This window comes from Sorex araneus, chromosome 9, assembly GCF_027595985.1.
Source record: "Sorex araneus isolate mSorAra2 chromosome 9, mSorAra2.pri, whole genome shotgun sequence".
In the NCBI taxonomy this organism is placed as follows: Eukaryota; Metazoa; Chordata; class Mammalia; order Eulipotyphla; family Soricidae; genus Sorex; species Sorex araneus.
This window is the reverse complement of record NC_073310.1, coordinates 50162075-50178639: the sequence shown is the minus strand read 5'-3', so window position 1 is coordinate 50178639 and position 16565 is coordinate 50162075. Positions and strand designations below refer to the sequence as shown.

General features: G+C 39.0%; 1 protein-coding gene across 4 annotated transcripts in view; it reads right to left on the bottom strand.

Annotated features, from left to right (window-relative positions):
* The window catches only part of EPC1 (enhancer of polycomb homolog 1), a 95833-nt gene that overhangs the window by 8304 nt on the left and 70964 nt on the right, over positions 1 to 16565 (bottom strand). For all 4 annotated transcript variants that reach the window (XR_008631417.1, XM_055147033.1, XM_055147031.1 and 1 more), the window contains exons 3-10: positions 15269 to 15414; positions 13829 to 14035; positions 13171 to 13319; positions 10948 to 11107; positions 8935 to 9108; positions 8763 to 8852; positions 8371 to 8519; positions 6072 to 6424 (exon numbers count right to left, since the gene is read on the bottom strand). Coding sequence is in view for 3 of the 4 variants with exons in the window: in XM_055147033.1 (XP_055003008.1) it covers positions 6072 to 6424; positions 8371 to 8519; positions 8763 to 8852; positions 8935 to 9108; positions 10948 to 11107; positions 13171 to 13319; positions 13829 to 14035; positions 15269 to 15414 (1428 nt within the window). In the remaining variant the exon portion in view is untranslated. The remainder of the gene's footprint in view (positions 1 to 6071; positions 6425 to 8370; positions 8520 to 8762; positions 8853 to 8934; positions 9109 to 10947; positions 11108 to 13170; positions 13320 to 13828; positions 14036 to 15268; positions 15415 to 16565) is intronic.

Genomic DNA, 16565 nt, shown 5'->3' with positions numbered 1-16565 from the left:
GTAAAAAGTTGTTGAATTTGTCCTCAAAGCAAGTACTTAGGCAGAGACAGAAGCTGGTGGCAGCTGCTGTGGGGTAAGAATTTAAGTAAAATAAGATTTTATAAATCTACTTTTACATCTGAGCTTATAATAGACATTTTGCTCCAAAGAGCCCAAATCGGAAGTCAAAATATCCATGAACAGATGAATTTATACCTACTACATGGTTTAACACTTGGCAGAGAGTCTGAGGCCACTAAGGTAAAGGAATCAAACACAGTTCATTCCATTTGAATTCACTTACATAAAAGTTCTAGAACCCGCAAAACTAAGTTACACCGACAAAATGGTTACCTGGGGCTGAGACAGAATTAAACAGGCAAAGGTCTAAAGGGATTATTTTGAATAGATGGTATTCTGAATAAAGACAGATGGTACTTTTTTGGATTGCTATGGTGGCTGCATAGATTTGTACATACAAGCCAGCACTAAGGTACTATGGGAAATGGTCTACAAATAGTCTGATATTATCTTCCATGGAATTCCAAACACCGTACAGTGGTGGTGTTTTTCTTTTTCTTTGTGAGGGCTGAGGAGAATGGGGGGGGGGGGAGTCCACATCCAGTGGTGTGCAGGGCTTACTCCTGAATCTTGTGCACTACCAGGTTCACTCCTGGCAGTGCTTAGGGAACCATATGGGACACCTGGATTGAACCTGGGTAGCCCCCATGCAAGGCAAGCACCCTGCCCTCTGTATGGTCTCTCTGGCCCCCCACTGGTGAGTGTTTTAGAACATGAAATACTATGGTAGGTCTTTATGTATGATCCCACTTTTAACATAAGAAAACGATCCTTCGGCACACCAGTATCTGGAATAGCCTATAGCTCAAGATGCTGTCAAGTTGTATTTCCATAATTGAACAAGATCAACTGAAAAGGTAAAGGGCGTAGGCGTGGGGAAGGTGACAGGAACATAAGAAAAAATGAACTATTAAAAAAAAAATCTCAGGTTAAGAAAACAGATTCTAAGGTGACCAAAATGCTTATTGTTCATTTGTTACAAAATCAACTAACCCAAACAGCAATTTTAAAAGGAGGCTCTTAATTAAAGATTTCTTTAAACAGTATATAGGTAGAAAATTATTTTAATATGAAAAAAAACTAAAGAAATGTAACATAAAATTACTATTTCCAGATAGTTATTTAAAAGCACAACTCCCTAACCAGTAAGGTTGAATTAATCTGAGGTTTATAAGTACAAGCTATCTAGAAATCCAATATGAGAACAGGCTTGCTGTCATTAATATGGTGGCACATATTTAAGTACACATGTGTTGGTAAGCTCTTAAGGACTTGAAGGTGAGACCATCTGCAGTCCAATATTCTACTCAGTATGATTTGGGGGATGGAGGGCAATGCAGGGGACTGAACCAAGGGTCCCATCCATGCCACGGAGGGGCTCTACAGCTGAGCTTTTTACTAGAACACTGTTTAACAATTAATGCAATTCACAAGGGGGGACACTTCAGACTGCTGAAGACCTACTTGAATTCTGAAACACACTTGGATAAGGCTTAAAGTCTTGAAATTTACAAAGTAAGAAAGTATCATTGTTCAAACTTCTTTACAGTTCTAGTTACTTTATAGTAAATTTAAAATCTGAAGTTATAAATTGAATTGTACACCTAGAGATATCATAGACTAAGAATGTATCATCCTAGCTACAGATTATTACTTGCTTATAGGCATCAGATCTTTAGTACAGATATGAGCTTAAAAAAAAACTTAAGATGATGATAAAAATTCACCAAGAATTAGAAATTCAAATCCTGAATGCGTACTGTTTAAAATACACCTCGTTTTCAGTTTTTTTGATTAGAGTTCTAATTATGGGGGGTTAGGGGAAGTATTAATTCCACCATCTGCTATCCCCAAACACATGTAAATGCAGTTACAAAAAATTAGAAAACTATTTGGAAAACAACCAAACCATGTAACACTTATAATTATTAAAAATACACAATTTATTCTTGAAAGGAACTGGAGTAACGGTGTATCGGGTATAGCACTTGCCTGGCACACAGCCAATGGGTTCAGTCCTTGATACCCCGTAAGTCCGTAGCTCAGCCATAAGTGATCCCTGAGCACAGATGTAGTAGAGTAAGCCCTGAGCTCCGTTGGGTGTATCCCGAAAACAAAAACATTTATCCCTGAATGCTAAAAAAATACTAATTCTAGTTCTCAACACAATATATAGCAAGTCTTTCTAAATTCTTCAACATGGTATTATTCTCTTACATAAAATCCAGAGAACAAAGCACTCCAGCCCTTGCCTGTCTAACCAGCTTTCCCACTTGGCCACAGAACTATGTATAATGGCCAAGACTGGTAGGTAAGCAAAAAACAAAACAAAACAAAACAAAAAACACACACACACACAAAAAAGTTTTGAGTAGAAAACAGGATGATGTATTAAATAAATTGTATGCCCTTTTCTAAAAGTAGTGGGTTTCTGAGAGCCATTTACAATTTCCAACTTAAAAAGTATAGGGATTTCCAAAAGGGAACATGAGATGAGAAGGTATGCATAAATATCAACTTTTAAAACAACAGTGATTAAATCAAAGCTCACATACTGAGCTTAAGCAGCACAAATAATTGTTAAAAGTTTGAAAATCAGTATAATTGACTTTATCTATTTGAAAAGCCTCAGAAACTTCTAAGAAACAAAAGCAACCTAAGATAGCCTTTGTTAGCATGTGCTGCAGCAATGATCCCTTCTCTTTCAGAAGCCTTCACAGCAGGTTTGAACTTTGGCATTAGCCTAGACCAGAGTTTCTGTGGTTGAGAGTGAGGTGGACAGTTTGGTTTGCATCTGGGGTTCTTGCTGTACTGAAAACAATAGCAAAAAATCCTGCAAACTCTCTTTAAAACACAATTATACTGATGAGGGTCAGATTCTTTTTATTTGTTTAGTTTTTGGTTTGGGGACCACACAGGGCAATATTCAGGGGTTACTCCTGGCTTTGCATTCAGGATCACTCCTGGCCATGCTAAGGGAACACCTGGGAAGCCGGAGATTGAACCCAAGTCGTCTGTGTGCAAGGCAAACACCTTACCCACTGTACTGTCCCTCCAGCCCCGAAAGTAAGATTCCTAACATACGGATTAAGCAGCAATGCAGACACTGATAATGTTAGAGGAACAGTATTAATTTCTCCCTCTCCTCATTAAGTATGGACAAGATATTCTTTTGAGCTGGATTTAGAATCTGAGATTTCTGAGTCACAAGGAAGATTATAGTGTTTCCCTAATCTGTAGGAATCTATTCTCTAAGTACACAGAAAGAGCTAGTAAAATTTAAAGGAAAATTGAAAGCAGAAAAAAACCTGGTTGAACCCATTCTTTCAAAGATGTGCCATATACAGGAGAAGAAAATAATTTAAAAAAGAAAATTACACATTTTACACAATTACTAAGCACTGTTTTCAGATAAACTTATTTTCGGGGGGTGAGGGTGGGTGGAACGGGGCCCACAATGGGCAGTGCTCAGGACTTACTCCTGGCTGCGTGCTCAGTGATCACTCTTGGAGATGCTCAGGGATGTTGGGGATCAAGCCTGGGTCGGCCATATACAAGGTACTTAACCCACGGTATTATTGCTCGGTCCCATCTATATGAACTTTTGATAATTTTTATGTTTACCTTTTAACATTCATGGTAAACATAAAGTAAGTTTACTGCATCAATGCTAACTTAAGTACTATAGTACAATAATTTACACTTAAACCGTAGCAGGACCAGAAAAAAACTCAAAAGGGCTGGAGCATCATCCTGGCACTACCCCGGGTGCACTAGTGGGTGTAGGCCTGGTGACCCTCAGCACTGCTCTGCAGCTGAAGACCCGGTAACCAGCTGAGTATGGCTTATTGGTCCCCACCTCCAAATCATGAAGCGTCTTTATCTACTCTATTTTGAAAGGGTAGCTTTTAAGATTAGGGATCAATATGAGGTCTGAGGGCCTGGGGAGATAGTACAGCAGTTAAGGTACTTGCCTACCAAGCAGCTGACCCACTGTTTTAGCCCCAGCACATGGTCAGTGCCCTGGGTACCACCAGGGCTCATTTCTGAGCACAGAGTCAGGAATAGTCCCTAAGCACCACTGAGTGTGCCCCATCTACCCCACCCCCACACCAACACAAAGGAATGACATAACATCAACTGTCCATAGTTTCAAAGAAATCTGTTTAATCATAACAATAAAAAATACCAGAAAAGACATTACAAATTCATATCTTTAAATTTCCTACTACTATAAATTACCCTTCATACTAATAGAGTCTTAGTTTTGATTTTAGAGAAAGATTATTGTATTTCACCAAATAATTTTATGCCAAAATTTTTTTGGAAAGTGGAGCGTCTCGATTATGTGAAAATGAAGAAAAAAAAAAAAAGTCTGTGCCAGTATTAAATAGGGTGCAATGATTATAACGTTGCAACGATTATGTGATAAAATGCAGTATTTATAGCACAGTGGGTAGGGCGTGTGCCTTGCACACAGCCTACCCAGGTTCGATTCCTCTGTCCCTCTTGGAGAGCCCGGCAAGCTACCTGTGGCGTATTCGATATGCCAAAAATAGTAACAAGTCTCACAATGCAGACGTTACTGGTGCCTGCTCGAGCAAATAGATGAACAACGGGATGACAGTGCTACAGACTGAATTTAATAGGATTATATAGATAATCCATTAGGCTACAGAATAATTCAGACCACATTTCTGAAATGTGGTTACTTTTCTTATGAAAGATTTCCATTTCATAAAAGCGAATTTTTTCTAGTCATGAATTAAATTGGTGATGGAACGTTTTAAGAAGCAGAGGCACATTTTCGTAATTATATTACATGGTTTAATTGTAATTTCTAAGTAATTAGAGAGACAAAAATGACTATAGAATGTTAAAAAAACCTGTATTTAAATTATCTCTAAAAAAATCTTAGTAAAATAGTTTTTGGGGTGTTGAAGAGATAGTACAGAGGGTAGGGCATTTCCTTCCATGTGGCCAATGAGTCACCCAGGAGTAATGGCTGAGCACTGCTCAATGTGGCCCAAATAAAAAGGTCTTTGTTTCCCCTTTCTTTTCCAGTTGGGGCCCCACCCAGCAGTCTCTATGCCCAAGTAGTGCTGGGGGCCACTGGGGTTACATCTGCTGCTGAGAGGACCAGACGCTGCTGGCGATTCAACTCAAGGCTTTCAAGCCAGGAGCGCGCTCTACTGCTTCAGCCATGCCTTGAGTCCCAGTAACGATTTTTTTGAGGAACCTCTCCAGTGGTGCCCAGAGGGCATGGAGGTGACTCCTGGTGATGCCCACACAGGGCCTGAGGATGTGAAGCTCCTTGGGCTAACAGTGCTCAGGGTGGTGCCGAGTTTGAACTCTGCCCCAGGTACACACAAAGCATGAGCCCTGACTGCTGAGCGTCCCCTCGCCCCTACAGAGTTCCTAAGTGAATGCGACAATCTACACACCTCAAACAGCAGATTTTAAAATGGAGCTTAAGTTTGAGTTTTTAAATCAAGCACACTACTATAGACACACTAATATGACACATAATACAGTCATAGAACAGACACTACCCGAGAGTACTGCTAAAATTATTACTGTTTTAGGTTAAGTGTCATTCTCTGAAAAATTAGTTCCTCTCATAAAATACTTTGAATTACTCTCCACAAATAGGGCTTTGTACACTGGCTGTTCTGCTTTCAAGCAGTTGAAGCAACAGAGTAGACACGTGTCCGTCCAAGCATAGAACAGTTAACAACTCATGGTCCGTTTATGGTTCATGAAGTGCATTCAGAAAACAAATGTCATACATTAACTGCTCACAAAACACCTCTGTAAATGGGTATTATTTTGATAAAGATGTATATACAAAAAAACTATAGCAACAGGATTTAAATAAACTTCCAAATTTAAGTCTTCACAAAACGATTTGGAGAAAAGCCTTCTAGCCATAAATGCAACAGACCACATGTTCGAAGAACAGACGACCCTAGCATTTTTGGAGAAACGTGTATCGTAACAAACAAACATACCAAAGTGTGCTGAGCCACTGCTGCTTTTACTTTGTGTAGAGGTACTGCATGTCGGGGTCCCGGGTTGTGCTGTTCCTGTTCGAGTTATACTTCTATACACTTTCCTACAGGAGAGTTCATCATTGTCACTGTCATGTAGGGGTGGTGTCCGAGGCCTAAAATGCCGCCATCGACATGATTTGATATTGACTAGTATCTGACTGAGGTCTTTAGAGAAAGATTTGTCCGAGGTATTTGTTTCTGAGGTATTGGCAAACTGATTGACTGGAGAATGTTGTGGTAAGGAAAGCGTTTCCAAGTCCAGATGGCGAAACATACTGTCATAGTTTGAGTGAGCTCTGTCCAGTAAGACCCTATTGAAAATAAGGTAGAAAACAGATTTGTAAAATTAGCTATTCAGAATAGTACACAAAAAAAGTTTTTCTCCCTCTCCCCCGAATTCTAGTAGTTGAATACTGAATACCTAAGAGGTATAAATAGTTTTATAGTATTTGTCTTTGCCAGTTAAATCTTAATTTCTGAGTCTTTTACTTTATAATGGTCCTACTGAAGAAGAGAATATACCTTAAAACAAGATCTATGATGCACTATTCATTTATCAATGCCAAGTCTTCTAACAATTCTATAGGATGGTCTAACCTGACAACAAATATTACTTTTCAATAAAAAAATAATTTTTCTTTTATTTCAAAACACCGAAACACTCCACTAAATGCTGCTAACATCTTTCTTTTTAAGTTACAGTTTTTTTTTTGGGGGGATGGGGTGGGGGGTGAGACCAAGGTGAAAAGAGCTTTGTCAAAGATGTATAACCCTTAGAATTCCTTGTGTGTGTGTGTGTGTGAAGCAAGATAGCTTTTTTTTTTTTTTTTGCGTCACACCTGGCGATGCACAGGGGTTACTCCTGGCTCTGCACTCAGGAATCACCCCTGGCCATGCTCAGGGGACCATATGGGATGCTGGGATTCGAACCCGGGTCGGCCGCGTGCAAGGCAAACGCCCTACCCGCTGTGAGATAGCTTTTTTTTAATTGGGCAAAATTTACTTAGAGAATATGGGTTTCTCTAGAATGGAAAAAGCAAGCAAGCAAGCAAATAGATGTGGTCAGAAGAACACACGCTTGAGTGGCAAGCCCCTTGTATTTTGAGATCTGCTATAGTGTAGACAATATTATTTACATAAATTTTATAGATGACTAACTTAAAATACTAACAATTCAATATAAATATGGAATATATTAGCCAATATAACCAGTAACAGAGAGAATTTTCACAATTTATGTCTATGTGGGGCTGGAGCGATAGCACAACGGGTAGGGTGTTTGCCTTGCATGCAGCCAACCTGGGTTCGATTCTTCTGCCCCTCTCGGAGAGACTGGCAAGCTACCGAGAGTATCCTGCCCGCACGGCAGAGCCTGGCAAGCTACCTGCGGCGTATTCGATATGCCAAAAACAGTGGCAGACAGAGACGTTACTGGTGCCTGCTCGAGCAAATTGACGAGCATTGGGATGACAGTGACACAGTGATGTCTATGGGATGAGGAAAGGCCCTAAATAATATTTCAGTGCTCAGATAATTCTAATATTTAAATGATGAGAAGCCATATTTAGACTCAAAAAATTGAAATACATGCATAAGCCTTTAATTTATCAAAAACTAGGGTTTCCCCAAAAGCTTGGTATTGTGACTTATTTTAAATTTATGTTCACATTATATATGGACATCTTTTTCTGTAATTCCTTCCCTACCCCCAAACAACTTCCCATATAAAGACATCTGAAATATGTAGGACTTCTATAAATTCCAAACAAAGAAGAGCGATTAGGTCCTGAGAAATTAAAATGCAAAGGCCAGGCCATCCATGGGCCGTTCTGCCCTTTCAAACTGAGAGGTCAAATAAATCACTGTTAACTGTTAGGTGACACTTTTTAGTCTACTTTAGCACTTTCTTCCAATACGCCCCAGAACTCATGAAATCTCTAGCTTAATTCATTTCTGCAATCATGATTTACAGTTTTCACATAAGCTGTCTTTTCTCAGAACTCTATCTCTGAGATTAGCCCTGAGGTTTTTAATTTTAGGAAGAAAGTCGTATCCATTAAGAACTCCAAAGTGATACATGAAAAGTAGTGGTCCATAGAAGAACCAGGTTCACAAAGTAGTAAAGATATTTCTTTTTTTTTTTTTTAAGTAAACATCAAATGGAAACAAATGAGTTATTCAGAAAGACGACTTTAACTTCAGATTAGTTATCATACAGTCTAAAACATTCCATGCCAAGCATATGGAAACACTTTACCTTCCACCACGCCCAACCCGTCTTCGTGCAAATCCAATACAGCTTTGGGGTACGGTGAGGGTAGTTAAGCAGTATCTGTATCGAACATCTCCTAATCCTCCATCTTTAGGACTAGTCCAAGGCCAATTGCCAGTTTGGTCTAGGTGAGGCTTAAAAAAAAAAAAATCAGATTTTGTTAGTTAAAAGTAACCAAGCTGGGGCTGAAGAGACAGTGCAGTAATAGCACCTGCCTTGCACACAGAAGACCCAAGCCCAGTTCCCAGTAATACACACCCGTCAAGTGTAGCTCAACCTGCCCCCTGCCCCTCCCTCCACTCCCACCTCCTGGCCCCAGCCATGGGGGAGGGGGGGTTGGAAGGAAGTAAGACAACCAGGCTGGACCTAAAACTTACAGCATAGTACTGACAGCCTGCTTTCCTACGAAAAGCGAAGGGGCCATCGGGATCATTCTCTTCCTCAGCTTCCGAAGAGCCAGACAAAACCTTTAAGTAAAATACAGTGAGTTAGAACAAATAGCTTTCCCTCTGCTCCTCCTGTACGTCCAGAAAAACCCTCCCCAATCACCTGGGAGAGAGGCTCTTCGTCGGAGCTGGGAAAGTCATACTGATTCAGGTCTTTAGCGTTAAAGACGGGCAGTGCGGCAGGACTCGTCTGCTGAGGAGCAGCAGCAGACGACGGTAAGACTTTGGGCTTCTTCTCATATTTACGTTTAGGTCGGATAAGATCGGCTTTATCTTGCTGCAACAAAACCATGAATAAATTAAACAGCAGAAACCATCTTTAGTAAACCTGGTGGAGTGGGGAGGTCTACTTCTATAAATGAAGGTATACGTATTCATGAAAGATATATTAATTATATTTTATCATTTTATATTACTTGTATCTTAGACAATTTTCTGTGAGACCATAAATATGTTCTTACAACCTACATATAGTCTCATTTATGTTTCAACTAAAGTCTAAGTTACCCAGCTTTTGAAATCCTGGGGCTGTGTACTGCTAGGTCCCATATCTTTTGAAACATGAGACTTCTGGGACAGAATAAAATAAAGGACGGCAAGTCTTTATGGCTAAAGATTTAGCAAAGCATCATATGGGAAAATCAAAATGTGAACAGTTTTACAGAAACAGAAAACAAATGACAGAAATTGTCAACATAGTGGAAAATACAACTATGCTACCAAAGAGTTATGAAAATAACCAAGTTAAAGGTTTTCTAATGGAACTATGAAAGATTTCTAGAGTAGTGAATTTTGAGCAGTTTTAGAGAGTAAAATATGAAATCACTGGAATAAAGACAAGATAAAACAGCAAAAGTGAATGAATGGAATATAGCACAGAGGAGAAATATGTACAAGTAATGGCAAAGGCTAGAGGACATAAAGGCTTGATGTGCACGAAAAGGCAAGAATCTGTTAGCTGTGAATAAACCCATTAAGGCAAGTATCAAGATTACGTAAAATACCAGGGCCAGATGAAATAAAATACAACGATCATACAAAAATGCAATGGACTGAGTATATGATTAACAAGCAGGAGGCCTGGGCCTGATCCCTGGTACCGTATGACACACCAGCGATGCAGGGCATGTCTACAACCCCGCCCCCACCCTACCCCACAACAGACTGTATACAGTATATAGCACTATGGTTTTTGGGGAAAGTTCATCAAACAGTTCATTTACAAAGTATGAAGGCCTCTCTTGCTATAATTTCTAGTGAGAGGCTAGTGCCGAACCACAAGTTGTCTTTGGCAATGCAAAACTCTATTTTAAAGGTAGTATCGACTATTAGCTAGGACAAATGGTGCGCTACCATCCACTTTTATAACGCAAAAAATTGTATTCAATTAAGCTTGGAAATGTCAATACTTAACTACAAGCAAATCTGTCAAAACAGTAATTCCTTTAATAACTTTTAATTTGGAGCAACTTAAAGTAAAGCCCTTTCAGGGGACTCCCATTTCTGAAATATAGAGAAGAAAACACGAAACAGGAGAGGGGCTCTGAGACAGTCCAGGAGGTTAAGGCATTTATCTGACATGTGTCTGCGCTGCCGCAGCTATGACCTGGTTCAAATTGCTGGCACCACATAATCCCTGAGCACAGAGCCACGAATAGCCGTAGATTACTGCCAGGTGTGGCCCTAAAATCCAAACCTTAAACACCACCCCTGCCCAAAGGAGACAATTTAGACTTACTGTGAAGCCTTTTCTTAAGAGCTAATCTGCCAAAAGTTTTTATTCCTAAACTATTCCTTCCACTAGAATATTGATATATTAAAAAAGATAAACTCATAAGGAACAAAATAAGGAATAATCTACAATCCTTTCCCCAAACCTCCATATTAAAAACAAAAAAACTCCAAACACTTCATAACCCTATAACTAATATAATATTCTTCACCGTAACAAAACCTTACCCTATTAATTAAAAAAACTAAGAAAAAGAAAGATTTCATTGCAAATTTGCTTTTCTTTGTAAAATGCCACCACCATCATTTTAAAACCACTTCTTTTCCTTTTTTTCACTAACCCTAAAATACCATTTTTAGCTATGATTAAAGAACTTTTCATCACCTTGTTAACTTTGAATTCCTTCACATCCATTGCTTCCTGATGTTTATACTGGCTGCTGTTAGTAACGGGGATGATGGGAATGGCGTAAGTAGGTTTCATTGGCTGTCTCTGTGCCATGACCTCAGATAGGACCTCTCCATTGTAGTCACCCAAATTATACCTGAAAGCATCAACAAAGAGGGTTATGACTATTAATAACAGAGACAAATACTCAAACTGAATATTATAGTACAACTTTGGTTACTTGCCGAATGCTTATTTAAATAAAAAGACTGTAAAACCTTTTGTTTATCCCCTGTACCTCTTGGTTTGCAGTTTTACCTGGGCACTGTAAACATAGTTGTGGGGAGAGACAAAGACTTGAATTTTGATCGAGTTTCTGGTAACAGACTTGGGAGAGATATTGAAATCCATGTCTGACATGGTGCTGAGGAAATTTCTGCTAATCTGAATTACCTAAGCTATAAAAAATAATTTTCTGAAACAAATCTTAACGAACTTAATACCAGTTTTCTTGAGAGAGGGATAAGAAATCAAGAACATGAGGCTTTAAGTTTTGACTACTCTGATGAATGGTTGAGTGTTAAGATTATGAGTCCCCTCTCTCTTTCGTGCAGTTCTATTAAAAACTGCAGTATGTGCTTAAGAAAATCAGCACTATCTAGGGAATAAATATGAAAGCTCTTTAATAAGCTTGTGACCAAAAAAAAAAAAAAAAAAGATTCCTAAGTGCAGAGCCAGGAGTGACCCCTGAGCTTCACTGGGTGTGGCCCAAAAAATAAAATAAAATTGTACAATAGGGTCAGAGGGACAGTACAGTGGGTAGGGTGCTTGTCTTACACGTGACTGACGGCTTCAATCCCCAGCTTCAATTCCCAGGTTCTATTCCCAGCATCCCATATGGTCCCCTGAGCACTGCCAGGGGTAATTCCTGAGTACAGAGCCAGGAGTGACCCCTGGGCATCGCCGGGTGTGACCCAAAAAGCAAAAAATAATAACAATAAATAAAAAAGATGAAATGATATTTTTGTTATTACATAACTGTATGTTGTATAATCTCTGGGGCGGCCAGGGGAGGCCCTGATGAATGGCTCTCTCCCTCGCTGTCCAGTTGGGGTGTTCTTGGGCCACTCCCCCAGCCAGGGTGGCCCAGGCCATGGGGCAGATGGAGGAGGAAACAAGGGCCAAGCCGGTTGACTGATCAGTTGCCATTTATTCCATTCTCCCCACGCACCTGTTCCAGTCTCTCTGAGCCCTCCATTCTAGTCTCACGCTGCCCCTCATTCCCGTCTCCTCCTGTCTCTCCCGTTCATCTCTCCACGCTCCATCTTGCTTCCTGCTTTCTCTCCCAACTCCTCCAACTCTCTCCCTTTGAGGGTAGATGCTATGACCAGTCCAGCATCAAAATCAACATAAGATAGTCCTTCCTGACTGCCTATCAGGCTCAAGGGCAGAAACACATCCAGAGGTGTTCCTCTTTTCCTTAGTCCAATAACTTGATTAACATCTTAATTAACACCTTAGTATTAGTTATTTTTGTATGGACACAGTAAGAGATACATTGAGGCTTGTAGGGCAACTCTCCTGGGAACATCTTGCTGCAAACTCAGACTACAGTGCTCAGGATTAATCATTCCTAACTCTAGTAGGGTCCGAATCTAATTATTATTTTTGGATCATGACAGAATTTGTCCATGACCATGCTCTTAACTTATAGTTAAGCATTATGGCATTTTGGCCAGCCCCATTTCAACACCAGGGTAGCACATAGATCACCGCTTGCCCTGGGTCCATCCAGTCCCTTGTCGGGACCCTGCTTTTGGGGGTGCTAGGAAGTAAGGGCAACTGAGGCTTAAGTCGAGGGAACAGATGCCTACGAGGTAAATATCACTGAGAGTCCATTAACTCCCAAGTTACAAAAGCATAGCAATAATTCTCTTCTTATGCCCATACGACAAGGACATTGCTCTGAATTAATTATGCAAAGGACTTAAGGAGAAGAGAAAAATAATATTTACAAGTTAACAGAGCACAAAGAAAGAAGTTACAAATAAACACAGAGGAATGGGAGCCCTGTGATGGGAGTAACCCAATAAGCCTAAGCTCCCTGCAGCAAGGCAGAAAGGACAAACCAATGTTATCCTACAGTGTATGAAAAAAATTAACATGGCAACAAAATGCTAACAGTACGTTTAGTTCTTAATGTTATTAAAATAACTTTACCTCTTTTCCATAATTTCCAGTGTTAAGTGCAATAGCTCTCTTTTACTCTTTTCTCTTCTTTTTATCATCTCCAGAATAGTAACAGCCCGGCTTAGATCTCTACGAAGCTTAAGCATTTTTTCATAAGAGGCTTCATCATTTTTGCGATTCTGCAAATACAAAGTTGTTTAATGTCAAAAAGCATTTCTAACTAGTGACATTCTAATGATGTATAAAATATGAATTTGAAGGGCTAGATCAGAAATTAACATATTGATGCTGGCACTACAATTTGTGTTTCTCATCATCTGGTGGCTTCAAAGTGTTCTGCTTTGTCAGATGGTGCCAAACTGAAGTTTAATATGAAATTTTGGCAATAGTAACCATTTCTGTTGGTACAATCTGTCTGATGTAGAATCCAAGTATAAATCACTGCTGGTATGCACCAGCATAAATGACACCAACAGGGCGCATTCATCACTAGTAAGTCAGTTTTGTAGATGATATTTAAATTAATATTAAAAAGATATCCAGAACAGCTCCAAAATGAATCTTAAGACTCTTCAAAAATAAATAATTCCCTTTTTACATTGTATAGGAAGACCAGCTATATAAATCAAACCAGCTACTGATATTCCTATCTATATTTCTTCCTTAAAACTTTCCAGATTTCACTTACCTTTCGAGTTTGCATCTTTTCAGTCCGCCTTCTAAAAGCCACATAAGGATCATTTGTGCTGGAGCCATCCCGCTTCTCTTGTTTTACTGATGGAATAAGAGATGGCCCTCGACAGTTTTTTCTCTTTTTAATCCAGTATTCATAAACTTCTCTAATTAACTCATCATCTTCTTTTAGTAGTAGTTTGGCTTCCTGCAGACTGACTGGCTAAATGTAAAATCATTATGTCATTTTTCACGATACACAAGGGGTCAAAGAACTTCTAATTTTAAGTGACAATCAAAATTATGTGACCGAGCTAGAAGTCTTATGTACATTACTTTATTTTTCACAATAATCTCAAGAGATGGTAAGTGTTTTATACGTGAGGAAACTGGGGCAGAGAAAAACTTAAACATATTACCTGAGAGGCAAGTGACTTTATTTTCTTCATAATCAAGCCAGTCCCATTGCAGTTTATTTATATTTTATTTCTCATAGAGCAAAATACTTTTTACTGAACAAAAACTTACTTAGAAAGATGTGAGTGGGCATAGAAGGAAAGAAATAGTGTTTGAGAGAGAATATTTGAAAGAGCTTGAAAGAGCAAGCAAGCAAGAACAGACACAGGAACAAAAGTCTGATCAGGTTTTCTCAAGTGACTAATGCCAACGTGAACGGCCAAAGCAGCAATTTTGCCAAAGATTGTTATCTGCAGGTTGCAAAAGAATTAACTTTCCTTATGAGTTAATTTCCAATTCGTTGTCATTAAGCCTGTTCATCTGACTTCATTCATTTAAGGGCTCTCCTTAATGCTGTAAGAGATGAGTACTATGTGCTTAGAAGTTCTGTGCAGAACTACCATTTATTGAGAAAAAAAAACAAGGGAAAGTGGTATCTTGACATCTTATTTTTATGTCTCAAGTACCAGGTTCAACACTTAATAGAGGACGTGTGCTAATTTTGTGTCTTCATTAAAGTCTTTCCTAAGAAAGACTTCTGGGATGCTAATACTGTTCTACCTAATCTGGTCAGAACTCATATGTGGAACTTTAAAGACACATGGTAAGGTAGCAAGAGATGGAGGGGCCTTGGGATCTTTGGGGGAGGGGTGTAGGTACAACTGGTGATAGATGTATTAGAATCCTATGCATGAGAAACCGCTATTAACAGTATTGTAAACCACAGAATCTCAATTAATAAAGTTTTAAAAAATAATAATCTGGTACTAATTGTGTGGGCATGATACTGAATTCATAAAAATCCTCCAAGCTCTTAAGTTTTGGTGTATCCAATAAAAAGCTCAAGAATTTATACTGCTTAAGATTATACAGGTTAGAAATGGGCAAAAAGGAGTTAAGAATTCATACTTACCTTTCCATCAACTCTCCTCTCATCTCTCCTCCCTCTCCCCACCCTTGATCTCTTCCCCTCCCAAATATATACTCGGTGAAGCTGTACCTGCTGACCACTGCCTTTTTCTAGACGGTCAATCATCTCTTCAAACTGTAATGGGCAGATGTCCATTTTCTTTTTCAGTTTATTCACAAATACTTCATCTTCTGAATCCAAATCATAATCAGGCTGTTCAGCATCCAAACTAAAAGCTGACAGAAGAAACCACAAGCAATCATTTACTGTGTGAATACACTGACAAAATCTCTCACAGATGTTTAGATAAAAACAAGACTTAGATTTTCTAAAGATCTAGGAAAAACTTTTTTGGGCTTTGTTTTCTGACTCACAGTCTAAGCTTATGGTTATTTTACCCACGCTTAAAGTTTACAGAGATCACATGTACTGTTATCAAGTGAAAAAAGACAAACTGTGATCCATATTCAAAAGCAAGGGAGTCTATTACAAACGGAGTATATAGTAGTTTTGTGGCTCAAAAATGCTAACAGGGCCAGGAAAATAGTGGAGTGGGTAGGATACAGTCTGATCCCTGAGCACAAACCCAGAAGTAAACCCTGAGCACTGTTTAGTGTGACACACCCCCAACCAAAAAAAAAAAAAAAGAACATAATAGCAATTTCACTTTTTGTTTAACATAAAAGGATGAGGTCTTTAAGATTGGTTCTAGACTAATTCCTATTCTAGATTAAATTACTTAACCAAAAAGCACAGCTAATATTTAATGCTTAAGTGTTATAAATCATTGCCCCCAAAGCAGGAAGAACTGAATGCACTGGTGAAGGCATTCCTTTAAAGGAGCTTCCTGCCCCTTTCTCCTGTAGCCCTCACTGTCTAGGTGATGAAACTGGGATAGACCTTAGCTGTCAATTGTCAAAGACTGGAGGGGGGGGGGGAGTAAAAAACCACTGTTCTATACTACATTATTAAAAGTCATTCAATTACCCACATTAAACTAGGTAGCCAATACAAGCAAAGTACTAAATAGATTGATATCAAATTGTCTTTTCATTTTCTCCTAAGCATCATCTTAAAATCATTAGAATAGCATGTGGCCCTTTTTGAAGTGGCCCCCACCTGCCTCATATATTTTATGAATTATTAATATCAAATTTCATATAGCACGTTGCTTTCATGTCTTCATATTTTTTGCCTGTTTACCTAGCAAATCATTTAATTTTTTCAAAACTCACTAAGTCTTATCCACAGAATGGGAAAGGATATTTACACAATACCCATCAGATAAGGGGTTGATATCAATGGTATATAAAGCACTGGTTGAACTCTACAAGAAGAAAACATCCAACCCCATCAAAAAATGGGGCGAAGAAATGAACAGAAGCTT